This window comes from Tinamus guttatus, unplaced genomic scaffold (assembly GCF_059628265.1).
Source record: "Tinamus guttatus ecotype Peru unplaced genomic scaffold, ASM5962826v1 Tinamus_guttatus_pri_ptg000240l, whole genome shotgun sequence".
NCBI lineage: Eukaryota > Metazoa > Chordata > Aves > Tinamiformes > Tinamidae > Tinamus > Tinamus guttatus.
The window spans coordinates 6,584,923-6,603,277 of record NW_028288774.1 but is presented as its reverse complement, the minus strand read 5'-3'; the positions used below and the strand labels follow the sequence as shown (position 1 = coordinate 6,603,277).

General features: G+C 44.1%; 1 protein-coding gene across 1 annotated transcript; it reads right to left on the bottom strand.

Annotated features, from left to right (window-relative positions):
- Window positions 1-2,286: 2,286 nt before the first annotated feature.
- Window positions 2,287-5,244, bottom strand: AKIP1 (A-kinase interacting protein 1). Its single transcript, XM_088525694.1, has 4 exons — window positions 5,011-5,244; window positions 4,037-4,150; window positions 3,666-3,716; window positions 2,287-2,723 (listed from the first exon to the last, which is right to left on the bottom strand). The coding sequence occupies exons 1-4, from the start codon at window positions 5,242-5,244 to the stop codon at window positions 2,580-2,582; spliced, it is 543 nt and encodes a 180-aa protein (XP_088381820.1). The 3' UTR covers window positions 2,287-2,579.
- Between the last annotated feature and the right edge of the window lie 13,111 nt (window positions 5,245-18,355).

The following is an 18,355-nucleotide window of genomic DNA, read 5'->3' as shown; positions in this document are numbered from 1 at the left end:
AGGAAATCTTAACCTCAAGCCCTCATCAATGGTAAGGTAATCCCTATTAATGCTGTATTTACTTAGGCATTTCATTTGTTTGAAAGGAAGAAATGTTCTTATTAACTCTCTGGGGCTTAGCTGGAGAAGAACCTTGCCTCGAGTCAACTGTCTGATAAAGCCACCCCCAAACAAAAGAGAAACCATCAAATAAAAAAGAACGCACGTGTGTGAGCATTCAGCAAATGCTGTACCTTCCGAAACCTGCCCAAGGCCCATTGGCATCAGCCCAGTAAAGCCCTATGGGAAGTGGGAGCTATGTAAGTGGCCCTGAAAATAGACAGCTCTGAGCTTTAGCAGCGATGAACCAGCACAGCACCACAGAAGAAAAACTATGTACAACAACTCCCAGATGCAGTCTGGAAGGGTGCTGGGCTCTGATAGGCTCTGTTCATCATGGCTTCTATTTCTGAAAGATAAAAATACCTATTTTTGGCAAACAGTTTTTACCAAGTATCTTCTCTGCCTCCCTGACAAGCAGCAGGCAAACAGGAGATTGCTGCTTTGAAGGTAAGGGATGCAGAGCCCCGTCATAGCTGAGAACAAGGACCAGCACCCTCTGGTTTCTTTCAAAAAGGTCTCTCTGGGTTTAAGAGAAAAAATGAACAAAAATCAATTAGACCATGAAAGCCAAACAAAAACATGCACTGAAAAAAGGAAGGGAAAAGCTGTCAGGAAGAAGGGGAACCTGAAGAGCTGCCCAGAAAGAAGGAAGCTGAACAGCAACCCTGCTCTGTGCAAGACGGACAGAGGTTCAACAAACTGTACGTCACAGATCACGTGTTAGCTCCTCTTTCGCTTCTGCGAGCTGACTGGAGAGGTAAAACTTGGCTAAACTTGCATGATTTTCTTCAGGGGAAGATTAATATGCTAATGGCATGACTTAATGATCAGAAAATATACTGGAATATGCTCTACTCTCACAATGATACCCATTATTTTTAAGCGGAGCCTTACAAATCTATGAATTGTATGTTTTCTACTTTATTATTGAAATTATGATATTATACACTTCCGTAATGATTCACTTTCTTTTCTAGGAGCGTGCGATTTTCCTGACAGATGTCCTGTATGTTGACAGGTGTTGTTATCTGTGTGCTGAAGGGACATACCTTGCCTTTTGGTAAAACTAAAACAAACCGATGTGTCTTCATTCTAATCCAAGCCTTGCAGCAAGAATCACGCAACATGTCCATACAGTTTTACCTTAAAAACACTAAGGGCCGTTTAACAGGAATAATAGAAATATCTGGGAGTGACATAGCTATCCCTTGAGATGGCTGAAACAGTTTTATCTTGTAATGCAGGCTGCATCCACAGGAACTCCGTTATCTTTTGAAAATGTGTAACATGGTGCTTGTAGCAAATAAGCAGGGTTAAGGAGTAGCTTTTCAGAAGGGCTCCCTGCTTGGCCAACATCCTCCCACTGCAGTCAACAAAAAACTCCCACTAACTTTCACACGAGCAAAGTGTGGTTACAGCCTAACAGTTTCTGGAAAAGTCTAGTCCTATGATAATGTATTTGTATTTCAGAAGAGTATTTTTTACTAGTACAGAAATAATGGCATTATTAATACTTTACAGGGCCAATAAACCTATTTTACAGGCAGGAGAGCAAAAGTTGGATGTTGATGCTGTTCTTTTTTTTTTTTTTTTTTTTTAAAGACGGGACTTCTGAAAGATTTGTTTCCTGTCCTTGAGGAAGGTTTTGCAGCATGAGGAAAACAAAGATATCATAGAGTCAAATAATAAAGGCAAAACAACTTGCAGAAAAGGGGACAGGCAGGAAATAAAAACAAACAAACAAGGCAGCAGAGAGGCACAATGAAGAGGACTCTACTGAGCGCACATCCGGTGAGATTAAGTTTCAGGTAGGCTGCGCGACACTGAGTTACTTAAGCAAATAAAGGCCTGTGAGTTAGCACGCTCTCGGTAGGTAGCCTGCAGGCTCTCTCATTAGCAAAGCCCTATCAATAACTAGGTTTTAAATAACTTTCCATGAACATGGAAGTGCAGCATCCTCATGCTTTATCCTAGGAGGAGGGTAGTGTTTATTAGTATAACTGAGGTAGACATAGGTGATACGTTGTGAGCCAGATTCTCAGCTGCCCTAAAATCAGCGCCAGGCTGCAGAAGCTCATGTGCATCTGTGCTCATAGTGCAGGGATTTTGCTCTCTGTGCTCAAGAACAGGACACAGACTTTCTGTCTGAGGATAATACAAAATAAGTTGTCATCACAGGCAAGATTGTTTTAGTCCAGTGATTGCATCTTTAATTGGAATCACACAGTCACATAATTGGAAATAAGGCACACGATGTACAAGTATTTATAAAAATCAATGTACAAAGTGTATAAAGTGGGCTGTATATTATATATATATTTGCATTAAGTATAAAACAAGTGTATATGAGTATAAAAATGCAGACCCAAAGTACAGAATACTGTTAAAGTGCTAAAAGAGGAAAAGATATGTATAGTTCACTATATGCCTTAAAAGCCTGGAATTTTATTCCCATGATTACTGAGAAACAACAAACATCATAGAACGAAAGTTAAATCAACACTCTGTCCTGCACTGACATCTACCACGTGGGTCTGTTTCACCATGTCCTCTGAGGTTGCCGTGATAGAATAGGTGCCAGGAGAAACTTCAATGTAGATATCTTTGGAAGCCTTCCTCGTCTTTGAGGAGAGAGAGAAAGAAAAAATTAAGGGAAAAAAATAACCTTCAAAACCAGTTAGTTATCTTAATTTTTCCCCAAAATAATGTTTTGAATTGTGGATGATAAAAAAGTTACATTTCAACAGCTCTACGAACATATTAACATCTTTCAAAATATAGGCAATATGGCAATAATTTCTATTTTTTCTATGGGATAAAAGCATTTTGCAAGCTCTATATTCAAAGTCTTTTATCTAATACTTTTATCAATGGTGATAACCACCATGCTGTAACCTGATTCAGAAAACTAAAGCCAGTCAAAATAAACATTTTTGCACGTAAACCTGGAAACCATCCACATAACGAAGTAGCCATATTAGTTTTTAAGGTGGTAAAGATTCCACGTTTCTTTGTTTGAACCAGTTTTAGGAGCACCTAAGCCACAGTGAACTGTTAGCCTATGAAAAACAGGAAGGTTTTATTCGTCTTTGAGGAAAGGGGGGTGTTCAAAGAGCCTGCACCAGGGCCAGGCACAACTGGCTAGCTACCTGCACACCGCTGCTGCATCCCTTTCTTCAGTACAGGAACTTTGTCAGGAACATAAATGAGGGGAGGCTGGAGGACAACTAGATTATTGTTGCTGATGCAAGTCAGAGGAGGCTAAAGATCCCTCGCTCTGCTTGCCATCCTGTACCAGTCCAAGCTGTAAGGCAGCCTCTTAGTTAACTGCGTGTCGGGATGTTATGATCTGGTTTGTAAGTGTGCAAGTCTCTATACACAAATTCTACTGCTCACCTATACACTACGATTGTAAATGCATCAATACATCTCTGGTGCGTCTTCTGTGCCATCACAAAATCTCTGTGCCTGATTGTAAATCTTAAACTACAGCCTGATGCCGAATGAAAAGCGAATGCTATACCTTAAATTAACACTTAAAATCTAAGTATCTATAAACTTACGCAGTACGGGCAAGTTTTAGGTTGACTGGATGCTCTTGAGGTTGCATTTTTCTGGAAAGAAAAAGACACTGTTTTCTGACCATGCCACACAAATGCTATATTCAGCCCTAGAGCATGGGGGGCTGCATTAAGTCTGTAAAACTCTCCCCTTCCACAGGAGGGTTAAATGACAGTCATTGGTGCCACTAGGAGTTTACTTTGCCCTCTCCACTAACAGGAGGAGGCTGAGTCCAAGCTTTCAGGTGTCTGATGTCAAGCCCCTTCTATTTAAAGACAAATTTGTGTAAGCAAGTATTGCAGACACTCAGTGGACTAAAGTGGCCCATGTCAAGGGGAAGAATAACCATAGGGGCAGGGGAGAAAGCACTTACCTCCTCCTCTGCAGCCTCCAGCCCTCTTTCCCCTGCCTGCCTGCTGTGGTATCTGCAGATGTGTCTGATCTCGTGCTCTTTGCATCTACAGGCTGGCACCGAGCTATAGTATTTCTGGACAGCAAATAAAAAGGACAATATTAGGTAGAGGAACATCCCAGCCCTTCTCATGACAATTCCAGAGCCAGGAAAGGGGTAAGGCCAGGGCAGCTAGTGTCCTTCTGCATTAACCACCCAGTTTGTTCTCACCCTGAGTAAGACATGTAACACACAGGGACACCTTGGGGTTTAGTCCTCAGAAATATTGAGTCAAAAGGCTGCAGGGGGCACGTGAGCTTGCCTGGGGTCTCAGGTAGTGCCAAGGGGAGCTGAGCACCCCATATTACGCTGTGCAGACAGCCCTGCGCGTGCAAAAGCAGCTCAGCGTGGGCAGCGGAAAGGGGAGCTGGTGAGGACGGCAGCGCGGGGCTGCCGCCGCGGCGAGCACGACACCCGCGAGGGCTCTGCGGCCGCCAGCTCCCCCAGCGCCCCCGTCCCGAGCAGGGGGACCACGGGGGGTCCCTCTCCTGCACCTGCACTCTCTCTGCACGCTGCCAAGGCCACGCAGTGAAATTCTTGCATTTTATTACAAGAAGCACGGGTAAACTTTGGTTCCCAAGTGATTCTTAAGAAGTCATCCTAAACTGTGCAGCTTTAGGAGGCTTTTGTCTTCAGGAAACTACATTCTGCTGCAGGTTTTTCTTTACCTTTGTACCACCTAAGATCTCAGGAGCTAAAGCCCCCGCTGCCGCAGCTCTTTCCTCTGCTCTCACGCAGGTGGCGGGAGCAGCTCCACGCGCGCCGAGCAGAGCAGAAAGCGAGCACGGATCCCAGAGGGACGCGAGAAGGGGCGTCTCCAGGCGCCGCCGCATCCCGGTTTCACCCTGCTAAGGTGCTTTTAGGGTTAATAGTCGCGGCGCGTTCAGGGCGCTTACCCGGCACTGCCGCGCCGCCTCCTGCACGAGCCCCGCGGCGGCGGCGAAGGCCGCGCTCAGCCGCGCCGCCTCCTCCTCCTGCGGCCCCAACGCGCAGCCCGCACCGGCCCCCGCGTCCCGGGGGTCCCGGCGCGCTCCCGCCACCCCCGCGCCCGGCGCCGCCGCCGCCGCGCGCCGCCGCCGCGCGCGCTCCAGCACGGCCCGCGCCAGCGCCGCCGTGCGCGCGGGCTCCATGCCCGCCCGCCCGCGTCACAGTGCGCACGCGCGCGCCGCGCCGCGCCGGCCGTTAACGGGCGCGGCCGTTAGGGGGCGAGGCCGCTGAGGGGAGTGCGGCGCTCCGCTGGCAACGCTCGGCTTTCAGTTGTCGGCCGCGGGGCTGGGGCGGACGCCGAGCCGGCGAGGCCGTTGGAGCGCCGGGGTGGTGTTAGGTAATTCCCACAGCTTGGCCGAGACCAGAAAAAAAAAGTGTGGAAATGCCCCAATTTTCTGTTTTGGGCTTGGTGTGAGCGTGGCAGGGTGGCATGGCAGAGGTGTGGACCTCATGGGTGTCTGGTATCCTTGTGTGCTAAGGGTCTGTGTCACAGCATATGGGCCCCTGGAGACCCTTCCCTAGGGTCAGCTTGTGCTGGTCTGTGGTGCAGGGAGGTGGTGCTGCCATTTTGGGGTGTTCTTTTATGTTCTCTTCTGATGGTGTGTCTAAGGGAAAGTGGTATTCCTGTTTTTAGTCTACAAGGCACAAAACAATAATTATAGTACTTAATGGCAACTGGGTGAGTGACACAGGGATTTCTAGCAGAGGAGAATGCCAGGTGACCTGCAAGCTCAGGTCACTTGGAAGGTCTGTCTATTTTTACATGTGCTCACAAAGGAATGTCGTTTAGTTTGGGTCAGCAGGGAGAAAATGCAAAGTGTTTTGGCCTTTGAGGCACAATTGCAAGCAAGATTTGCTAAGTAAGCAGCCTAGTTCCTTTGAATCCACTTGGAGGCCAGAGGGTTTTCCAGCAGGGCCTTCATCAGCTTTCTGGCTCGTAAGGCTGCGTTGCTATTCTGAGCTACCCAACAGGCTTGGGAAGCAATTGTGGCTAAACGTAAATTAGAGCCACTCCACTGCTTTTTTAACTGGCTTACACTGAGATCATAGCAGTGACAAAACATGCTCAGAAACTTTATTTTTAAATCCTGTACTAAGTGTAGCCTGGCCATAGTCAACAAGTAAGCATGTTGGCTCTGATTTTTCAAGTCCTTCGTTCTTGTTTATGGAGCTTTGCTAGTTGTAATCTGTCTGGCAAGCAAGACAAGTCATCCTCTCTGGTTTACATTTTATTATCATCTTCCAGTTGCTTAATTAGAGCAGCAGCCAGCTTCTGTAATAAACATGCTGCTTGCAGGCTGTTAGTTCATAAAATACACTGAAGGTCCCAACTCAACATTTAAATACAAGCTTAATTTTAGCTGATGGAAAATTTAGGTGGTTGCTGAAGTGCTTGACTCTTGTGGGGCTGGATTCAAAATAAATGGGTGAAAAAAAGTAATATTTGATAAAATTGTCCTAGCATGTTTGAGTCATTTCTTTTGCATGATGATGAAGTAGTCAACATAGACTACTTCCTACTTGATTAGAACTTGAGCATCTTTACTTGAGCATCTTTTTTGTCATTATGGTAATGGTCCACCTGTGAGGTGGTTAGGTTTGGTGTCTTGCTGCGTTTGTAGAGTACTTGAAATATAGGCTAGATCTAAAGGCCTCTTATGTCCTTTTCCTAGCTGCAAAGAAAACTGAACGCATTTCATGTTCCCGCCAGGTATTTGTAGCGGTAGTTTGATGTTCAGGGAATAATTTATTCCCTGAACATGTTGAAATTTAAACTCCCACCATTTTTGATGTTCAGTGACACCATGCTCCTTTTGCAGCTGCGTAAATATATCAGCCCCCCCCCCCCCAAAGAAGGCAGACAGCTGAAATAGCTTTTGTTTTGAAACACACGTTCCCATTAGAACCCAAATGAGAATTACTCTCTTGTTCTTTACATTCATTCTTTGAAATATAATGATGGTTTGGGAAATGCTGGACATTTATACCAAACTTCCTTGTCACGTGGGATGAGAGATCAGAATATCTCAGATGGTGTATATCTTATTTTATTTATGAGCTGGGATATAGATATGGCTCAGGTAGGGACTGAGGAAAGTCCCCTTGTGGGGAAAAGCTCATGAGCGTTTGAGCACCATTTAGCTTCCCTTTCAGTCAATGGAAGGAAAGTAAGCACATGCTTAAAACTCAGTAAATGCTTAATGTTGGTATTTTTCCTTCCAGTTATGGAGTATATATGACACTCTCTATTTCTTCTGTTAAGTTTTATTTTTTCCTAGTGAATTGCTTTTTTTAATACATACGTAAATGTTTACATACGATTTCAAGATTCAGGTGCATTCCCTGTACTCTGTAGCACTCACGACTATACCCAACAGTTATTTAGGTACAGTCCTCTTTGTGTGTCTTTCATATTGTTCATATTGCATGTCTTGCATGCAGTTCCTGTTGGCTAAGCAGCAGAAGCATGTGGGCAGGTGAACTGGAGAGCCGGCCCCAGGACCCTGTGCGCTCAGGAGAGCAGCAGCCCTCGCCTCCTGGGCTGTTGGGTGCCCTTGCCCATACGCTGGTGCTGGGGCCACCGTGTCGGCACGGGATGCAGGGCCCTCACGGGGAGCCTGGCTGTGTCACGTGCCCAGCTGTGGGTGCCGGAGGGCTGCAGCCTCCAGGTTGGAGCACAAGGGCTGTCAGCACCGGGGCAGATCCTTACCAAGTTGGGATCAGTAAGATCTATCCTCGCAGGCTGGCTTTCGCAATGGCTGCTGGGATAAAGCTTGTGTAGGTGCCTCTTGCTCCCTGCCCTCCCCTTTCTCCATAGATGCTGTTACTCGAAAGCTACCAGTATGAGTTGGAAACCTGTGAATGGCCGCGCAGGAGCTGGCACCCTGCAGGAGCTGGCACCCTGCACCCGCTGTGCATCCCCGGCCCGTGATTGAAAACATGTGTCCGTGCGGACTGCCGCCGCCGGGCTGTGCAGGAAACCCTTCCTTCCTTTCCTCCTCTCTCCCCGGCAGCGTCTTCCCTCGGAGCGACTGGAGCAGTGCTGGCTTTTAAACAGCACAAAGGGAAGTCGCTGCCGCTCAGCTCCCTGCGGGGACAGGGTGGCCGCGCGGTTCCCCTCCTCCTCCCGCTGCCCTGCAGCCTCGCGGCGCGGCACCGCGGCCCGGTCTGGCCCGGCCGGGCTGCGCGACCCCGGGGCCGAGCGTGGCCGGGCCGGGGCCGCGCTGTCGAGCAGGTTTCTTTGTTGGCTGCCGGGCGACTGGTTCCCATTAATCTCCCGCACTGGCCGGGGCCGTCTCCACTTCCTGCCTTCGCATACTTCTCTCTCCCTCCATCCCAGTCCCTCCGCCTTCTCTCCCTCCCTTCCCCCCTTTCCTTTCTCTCCCTCTTCCCAGCTTCGCCAAAAAAGCTGCAGCCGCCCGGGCGGCGGGAGCGGAGCTGCGGGCGGCCGCCGGCGGGAACGCCTCGGTAAGCGCCGCGGGATCGAGGACGGGGGCGCCGGCTCCCGCCGCGCCGCGCTCCGCTACGCGGGGGCGCCGCTGCCGCGGGGGGAGCGCGGCGGGGCCGGGCTGCGGGCCGAGCAGAGCTGCGGGGCGAGCGTCCTTCATCCTCCCGTGCACGCTCGGCTTGCGTCGCCTGTCCCGCTGTCTGGTATTTGCATGTTGGAAAGTGGAGCCACCTGGACTCCCGCGGCAAACTTGGGATCCCGGGATAGATTGAGCTGAAGAGCTGAGGAAGCTGCTTCAGCAGTTCGCTTGGTGGGAAAATCAGACGTACTGCTCTTGGCTTGCTCCCAAGCTCTTGCTTTCCTAAGGAGCAATAGGTCACCACAATCACAGAGTAGCAGCAGCATATTAGAGACCCTCCTATGTTGACTCTGGTTATTTTCACTCAAATGTACTTCGGCTCGTAGTAGTCAAGCCTAACAAATCCAGATATGTAGCACAGTTGGATAGAGCATGTTGATAATAATGTTTTATTTACCCTTGTTTTACTGTTACACTGACTTTAGGGAATAGGCTTTTTCTTCCGTCTTATTCTGTTTAATGATTTAGGTTTTAACTTCAGGCGGATATTGAGTAACTCAGTATAAAACATTCAGAATGATGAAAACACTTGGAAAATAAAGGATGAAAGTTAGTCATAGTTTGATTTCTGATAAAGCAAAACAGGATGAACTGAACAGAGTTTGACTTGCATTTAAGCTTTGATATTATTTTAATTGTGTGTGGCTAATATAGTTAGTTGGTGGAAAATATTCCATATTCTGGAAGGGTAAATCCACACAGAACAGAAGTATCTCAGATTTAAGATCAGATTTTTTTCAAGATTTTCTCAGATATGAGAAAAGCAAGTCTGTTTTTAGGAATGTCAAAGTGTAGCTTACATTTTGAGGATCAGGTTACGTAGGTAGAAGTCTGTTATAGAAGGTTCAAGGGTGAAAATAAGATTTCTGGCCATTCACTTTCATCGTGCTTTGAGTTTTGCTATTTAAAGGAAATAAATAATTAAATGATTATGTTTACTTATCAAGGGAGAGGCACTGTCTGCCTTTTGGTGTCCTGTGCATGGGTGCAGCTGCTGCCAGCATCTGCTGCCATGGCCTTGCAACCAAGCACTGCAGTTTCCCTTTAAGCAAGTGACTTTTAACATATACCATAGCTTTTTCAGGAACGTGTGAACCCTTATTATTGGTGACCCTGCAAACCATTGTGTAATCTGTTGACTGTAATGCACTATGCCAATTTATTCTTGGTTGGAAAGTCTTGCCAAGGACTTGATGGAATAGCATGATTTTATCCACTTTATTGTTTTCATTGTGTTTCATAAACATCTAAGACCCTCTGGGAAGAATCACTGGGGCGGCTGGGCCTCCTGATTTTAATTGCTGGTTAAATAAATGTTGCCAGTTAAGAGAAAAAAAAAAAGTGGTATGCAGGATCTCAGAATGCCTGGAACTGCTAAATGTATTCATATTTAGGAAGCAGGCTTATTTTTAATAGGAGCATTTAAAGAAAAGATACTAGTTCCTCCTAAAGAGGTCACTGTTAAGTGTGCTGAAGAGCGTGCTTTTAACTGGAGGGAAAGAACAAGTTTCCCACAGCTGAAGAACGCAATCTGTACTTTCCCACTCAGCTGAAGAGAGAGAGAGGTTGGGCTTCTTGTTACTTTACAGTAGTAGCAGTGAGTAGATCTGAATTCTTATCACACAGAAGAAAACCCTTCCTCATTTTGGTGAGACACTTAACTTTCTGCTTCTCTCCTGCTGTAAAGGGTACAGTTCTCTTGAAACCTTCCAGTGAATGTCTTAGCCCAGGGGATAGGGAGCTGAAAAGACATTTCATGCTTTGAGAGGGGCTGGGAACTGGCAGCTGAGAATAGTATATACCTCTTTAAGGGATCTGTATTTCTAGGATGTTGCAAGTGTCTTGAATGGACCTCTGTCTGCCTTCCATAGCCAGAACTAAAAGAGAAAGGGTAAAAATTATAAATAAGTACTTTAGAAGCTGTGTGAATCTGGGATCCTAAATCAGTTTTAAATTTGGGACTGAGAACTCAATCAGTTTGGATCCACTGAAGATTGTCTTCAATGCCTCTGCCCAGAAAATAGACACTTGCCTTTAGGGGCTTAGTGCTGGCTTGAGAGAGTGTGGTTCAGGTCAAAATTATTACTGTTTGTTAGATCCATTGTATAGTCTATGGTGTCTTGATGGATCATTTAACCCAGTTTCCTGCAGGACAGTGGATTTAAATCTGGACTGATCAGACATTTAAAATGTACCACATGATACCCGAGTTGAATTAATTTTTAATGCAAACTTAATAGATGTCTTGTTTAACATAAGTTCAATTTAGATTACAAATTATTTTTTTTTTAAGTGCCAAATGCCATATCTGTTAGTTTTGTCTCTGTGCTGTAGTGTGCGGAACTGCTGCTATTTGGATTTTTTGGTCTGTAGTGGGATTTAGTTGGCAGTGTTGATAGAGGCAAGTTTGGGGAACTGAATCCAAATATTTACATTCTGAATTTGGCCTAGTCCTTATACTTGTAAACACTCACAGTCATATTGAACTTTGGTGAGGTTTTAAGTGGCTTTGCCAGACCTTTTAGAGTCACACCCTACAAGAACTGTAATTCCCCTTCTAGAAATGGTTTTGAGTGTATTTTTCAGGTGTATATATGTCTGCTGAGAGCTGGTACTTGTCACTCTTACCCCTGATGTGACCGTGCAAAATCTCTTGCTGTATCTTGCTCCCTTTTCACATGGAGTGCCATACTCTGGGGAGATGGGTCAAGTTAAATGCCAACCTAGGAGGTGCAGCGTGGGCTCTAGACATGCTGGCCTCCTGAGCAGCCTTCCAATGAAGGATCTACTCCCACTGTAGTTACTATTCTCCTGATCCTTGCTTTGTACCTGGACATATGTACATGGACAGAAGTAATGTTTGAGGAGTGATTTGAATGATGAGGGTATTTCTTTCCCCAAAATTGGACTCCCTTTTCATTCATAGAAGCTTTGAACAGCTGCCAGGTTTATTAGCAAATTTCAATTGCAAGGAACCATTTGAGCCTTAATGTTTGGTTCTGCATTGAAGAAGCTGAACTTTAATAAAGTCCATTTTACTACTAACTAACTGAAGAGTTAGGAGTCAGCTACTAAGTTAATACCTTGTGGCCAGACTGCTCTATGACATGCGTATGACCTTTCTTTTGGATCTGTTAACCAGAATTTGAAATTTGAAGTGATAGTTTAGTGGCAAACAGCTAGAGACTATAGATGCAGGTTACTGAGTTACAGTGAGAGCGGCTACTCATCATCTGTGTTCTCTAACCATGCCTGTATCCTTAGTCTGCCCTGATTTTGAAGACTACTGCATTAACTTAACCCCCAAGAAAAATGTTTAAAATATTCTGACTTTATATCTGGAGTATAAACCCAGGTAGTTAGAACTGCTCAGATAAACAAATGCCCATTCTGCTTTAAGGCTCTAATCTTGAAGATGCATTTGTTAGAATTGAGGGTCATAGGACAAGATTAGGTGATCATTTTGACACCATCTTTCACCATTCTTTGAAAACATGTTTGAGTGAAATCTTTCTGCTGAAAACTTGTCAGCCGCGGCAATATATCTGAAACTTCAGTGAGTTCGTGCAAATGGAAAAGTCCTTAAGGACATGCTGAAAGCGAATTTTTGTCAGAAATGAACACTATGTGTACGTGCATACACAGAAACAGGATGTTATTGCAGTTTAAATATATCTGTCTCCTAATTTCTCTTTAAAAAGAAGATGTAAAAATGCTTGATGTGTGGACATGCAGTGTTAGCACTGTTGCCAACACAGGAAACTAGGTCTTTGAGTTGAAACATTTAGCCTCATTCCCTAACTCCCATATTATTAAAAATGTTCTTTTCAAAAGTTCGAATATTGTTACTCATTTCATTATTTTGACAAGGTCACCACACTGAATTAATAGTTTGCTTCCCCCCCCCCCGACAAACACACCCGCCTTGAAAAAGCATCAGTTGTCTTCATGGAGCATGCAGTCACAATCACAAGAGACTGATGCTAATTAAGTAGCATTGGGCCAAGTGCCCTGCTCAGTCGCATAGTGCAAATATTAATGCAGAGATCCAAGTACTTTAGGAGAGCAGCCCTGGAAAATCTTGCAACCCTTTCTTCAGTGAGGGTGTTGATCCCAGCAAGGAGCTGGTAAGTAAGTGTTCCAGATGCAGATTCTCTTCTGTGTTCTAGAAAATACTTTATGCTGAGAGATCTCTCTCTGGACTTTTTTTTTTTTTTTCTTGAATTGTTACTTCTTTGAGGAGGTACAAATAGTTTCTGCAAGAAAGGGCAGAATGTATGAGAAGTTCTAACGGTTTTGATCCTGTGTCCTGGTGGAAGCTCTTATCACTCAAGGTCACTGCAGAAGAAAATATACGTGACCTGGATTCATGCAAAGTGCGTGGGCAAAGTGTACTAAAGAAAAATGGAGAGTATTGATTCTGAGCGTGTGAGAAAATGCTCATGTCATTTGTGCTACAAGGCTATAATGTTTTGAGCTTCCAGTGTGCCTCATCTTTTAATCCTGTCTCTAGTCTCAAAAGATCCTTTCAGTCAGTGTTGCTCAAGTGAGTTTTGTAATTGGGAATATCAATTTGAAGATATGGCAGATCAGCAAATTGTAAAAGCCTCTCAAATTTTCTGTATGATGGCGGGGTCTGATTATTTCCCCTGTTAAGCAGCAAAATGAACAGCAGTTTCCCATCACAGTTTGTGTTCTGCTGCCTGAAATGCTCCATTCGCTAATTTTAGTCCTTGAGCAAAACATGTCTCCTTTCACCCAAACCGAATAAGAATCAAAAGAGGTGAGGTCAGAGTGGAAAGGGCAAAAAGGGATCAGAAAGAGAAAAGGCTTAAATCATCTGAAACTTCCTGTAGGCTTTATGTAAATGATTACTTAATCTATAAAATAACTAAAACAGCATTCAGTAGTTGAGGGTACAAATCACGCACCTTTAGGTTTGTGTGGGAGTCATCAAAAGGAGCAGGGGCTTAAGGATTATGACCAGAAGCCCTTTTATTGAGCATCTCTAAGTATGTAAGCATACAGTGTCCACGCGCTCCCTCCCCCTGCCTTCAGCCAATTCCTTGACTCTGTTGCTATCTGGGTCCAATCCCAGACAACAGGAAAACAACCAGAGATCGGTGCGTCCAGTCTGTGTTTTAGGTTTCTGTATCTGCTAATCTGTTGTTCCTAACTTTCACAGTTTCTCACTCCTAACTTTCACTGTTCCCATAGCTTCCCACAGTGTCTCACGGTTTCTCAGTTTCCCACAGGTTTGTATGCATTTTTTTCTGTGTTTTACAGATCTATCCATCACCATTTCTCCTGTACAACCGAGTAAATCGATTAATTGTATAAAATATTCCATGAAGGCAGTGATTGCATACATTAATATTTTCCATGATTTACTCTGCCCTAATCTCATGCTTAAACACAGGTCATAACAAACACCCTCAAAGTCAGTTGCTCTGACTTATCCTGGGTGGGTTAAGGCAGCCCTAATTCTGTAGTTTGAAGCCAAGTAAATAAGATACGTTGCTATTGTGTGGTACGTGTCCGTACGTGCAGTCACACTGTGCAAGTACCTGTGTCCTATATGGTGAGACCCGAGGACTCTCTTGTTCTTTGCAGTAGCTGTAAAGAAGATGTGTATTTCATACTCAGAACAAGCATAAGGCATGCTGCTATTCAGTCCCTCTTGTCTGCCCTGTGGAGACAGAGCACTTCACTGTGGTGAGTTTCTTTCTTCTGTTTGGCAGATGTTTGGTGTTTGTTCATTGTTCTGAATAGCCTGGATTGCTTCCCTGAAAACGATGTTTTTGCTTGACTTGCAAGGGCTGGATCCTCTGTGTGCCTGCCCTGGGGATAGCACTATTCCATGTTCTTTTACACCTAGAATAGGGAAGAATCAAGACCTGGCAACTTTTGCTGTTTTGAGTAAGGCAGACGTGGCTGGGTCTAGGCTGCCATGGCTGCCCTTGGCTGGTATTAGCTATATTAGACCTATGCAGTGACACAACTGTGATTGCCCTGGTTTGGCAGGGCAGACCTGAGGGTGTCTTCCAGCCCTCTCTGCTCATTTCATATTCTCACTCTGCCCATCACCAGTGCCAGGGGTTGCTGCTGAAGGATTTCTTAGTGGCTCAGTACTTCATTTTCTCCTGAACTGCACCTTCAGAGGCTCCTGCTGCCAGAGTTGCAGAGCAGCTGCTCTTTTTCTGCCAGGACCTCTTCATGGGAAGATGAGAGTAAATGGCCCAGCAATGAAAATGCTCTCACCTCAGATTCCTTCCATTTTACATATCAGTAGCGTTTTATATAAACCCCTGTACTTCAGGAAAACTTGGCTGTTAACTCCCAGGAAAGCGTTTGTCATTCTTTTCTGTTTGGCTTCTCTTTTTCTTCTCGCTCTCTATCCGGGCTCTATGTGGATGTGGGATCTAGCTCTTGTGGAACCCATTTAAACTTTGGTTTGCAGTTTATCAGAATCTGTGAAAGGGTAAGTGGTAACAGACAGATAGTGAGCCTTTCAGCTTCATGTCCGTTGTATATAGTCCCTGATAGCAGCTGTTTGAGCAGCAAGAAGGCAGCTGGTGGTATGTGCCTCTGCTGTTCAGTGTAAAACATTATAAAAGTGTTGCTTTGCATGAAAACCATGTAGTTACTGTGGACTAATGGGAACTCCCTCCAAGTTAAAGCCCTGCTAGCTGTAGAGCACTTGATACATATTCTACGTTATTATTTCTCTTCAAGCTAGATCACAAGTGCTGGGCTGTTTTTCTAAAGTTCACTTTTGCATTTGCTTGAGTACCAAGCAAATGTCAGACTGTGTGTTGCTCCCTAAAAGCAGTATCACGTAGTGAAGACACAGCTTGAATTTTGGCTTTGTTTGTCACAGAGTTCTCTCCCTGCAAGACAGTTAACCTTTGAGTTGGTCAAACTGATGGAGATGTTGATGAATGTGGAAATAAGATGATGACTCCCAAATGAAACACAGGGGATGTGACATTGTTAGTGGCAAGCATGTGCTTCAGAGAGAGAATAACAGTGTAGGCTAAAATGTTGTGAGGAAAAAAGTCGTCCTTTTGTTCATCCATCCACCTACCTCTCTGAAATTAACTGCCCCCTAGGAGGGATCAGGATATATGGCTGAGGGGAAATGATTGTCTCCTCTTTTAAGCTGGGTGGATCACTGCACACTGTTTTCTTCTTTTTTTTTTTTTTTTGTTTTTTTCTCTGCCAAAAGAAATACTGAAGAGGTTAACACCCAGCAAGATAGCACAAACTATTAGAAAGATGAGAAATTTACTTTTTGCCCTAGATGAAATTGACTTCTGAAGAAAATGGTTCACTTTGTTTCCATTCTTTTTAGCAGAGGGCATAGTAATACTCAGAGAATATGAGATGCACCAGACTGTAATTTTTGGCATACTAGTGTTGACCCAGAATGCTGTGGACAGACAGAATGTAATGAAGGGAAGAATCTGGCCTGATCTTCTACAGAGCTTTTTGCCCTTGAGGAATGTATCTGAAGTACCAGGGTGGCGGTGTGCTCTGGAAAGACAATGTCTAAGTTCAACGATACATTAATTTAGGAAATTGAAATAGGTAGTGAATTTTGAGGGACACACATGTTCATGAGCCCATGGATAATGGATAAAACAGAGGGAATCCAGCTCTGGATAACTTACTGCTTTGTCTTGGACCAAAGCTTCCTTTTCCCTTTCCTATATGCTTTGTAGCAGAACAGGTTGGCAGTTGTGTCTGCTTATCCAGCCCAGATAAACATATAGTCAGAAGGTTAGCTGGGGTGGGGACCACACAAAACGGTGATTGGGACCAGGTGAATTATCCCAGCATATAGGCAACTCTTGCTAACCTAGCACTCCACTCTTGGCTGTGACTTTTCAAATTGCTTCCAAGTCTATCTCTTTTTTTTTTTTTTTTAATCTTTTGTTGTCTTGTTTGCCAAAAGGTAAAAGGCAAAATACCTCTTATCTGTCTTGAATGAAGATTTTTTTTTTTCGTTTTCAGAGGTCCAAATGTTGGATGTTCAGCGTGAGACTTTTTTGATCCCAGCCTCATTGACAAATAAGCCCTTGGATCAAAAAGTCTCACGCTGAACATCCAACTTTCAGTAAGTCCCTTTGTTAGTCCCTGTGTATATATTGTACATATATGTATTATATATATGCATAATATATATCATACATGTATGCATCTATATATTCCTAACAAAAGGACTTACTTCCATAACCTCCAAAAAGCTGGATGCAGGAATCCTACACCTGGAACTAAGAGAGATATGTTACTTTCATCTCAGGATTTCATCATGTAGATTTTAAAGCCTAAACAGTGGTGGCTTCTGAAGCAAATTAGCATTAGTGGTTTATGGAGCGGTGCAAATAACAGAAATAACTGAAGTAGAATTCAGACACATAATTAAAGTGTCCAAAAGATGAGATTCTGCAGCAATGTAGCATCTCTCATTTGTAAAACTCGAAGCATTAACAAAATGATAATGGATGAAAAAAATTACTTGTGGGAGATGAGGAAGGTAGTGATACAGATGAAAAGGTAAACTGAGATAAAACTTTTTCTCTCCATTTCCATTTTTAAGATGGACTTAATTTCGTGAGGCAGAATTTTTTTTTCTCATCTCAAACTCTGAATACCCAGAATAGTGCTTTTGAGATGGTAACGCTGCTCTTCAGTCCTTCAGAAGGCTTTTTTAGACTACCAAGAGATTTCAAATTGCTTAATTTCCAAGGTTTGTGTGCTTAGATAGTGAGAATAGCGGGATACTTTAGGCTGATAATACAGTGCTTTCTTAAGTACGTAGTGACAAATATATATAGAGAGAGATATCGTATCTTGAAAAGTATGAGTATTTATTTATGTGTTTGTTTTTTTTTTTTTTTTTTTTTTTTTTTTTTTAAGTTATCCTTTTCGGTTATAAACCAGCAGATAGGTTGCAACTTCTAGTTTTTTTTCCTTGCTGAAAAGCTGTATCAGAAGCAAAGAAGCACTGGAATATGTTAGTATGCAGCCCAAGTTTACCTCTTATGTAAAGTATATCTGTCATTATTATTCAAAAGATAATGGATTATCCATATAATTTCACGAATATTCCAAGCAGCATTTTCTGTATGCTAGCCAAGTTAGCTGTAAAACCCATTTGCTGCCCAGAGAGGTTGCGGAGTCTCCTTCTCTGAAGATCTTCAGAACCCGCTTGGACGCAGTCCTGTGCCACGTGTTCTAGATGACCCTGCGTGTGCAGGGGGGTTGGACTAGATGATCTCTAGAGGTCCCTTCCAACCTTAAGCATTCTGTGAGCACCCTGTAGCCATTTGCTTGGTGTAAACAGAGCTTAGTTTGATCCATAAGTGAGCAATGCAGGTATTTCAGTTATTGACTGGAGAAGACATGTTCTACCTTCAGAATTTCCTATATCCTATGATTGGTTCCCAACTTGCTACAACTTGCTAGATTCAAGCCTGCTTTTTGTACAACACCTCTGAATTTTTTTGCAGCGCTTAGGAGAACTGGATGCTCATTTTCCACTAAGTTGTTTAACAGTATAATATAAGTGAGAATGTTCTTCTTGGAGGAATCTCACTATCTGCACCTTAGGAACATGATAATTAGGCTGAGCATTGCACACAAAAATCAGCAATTTATTGTT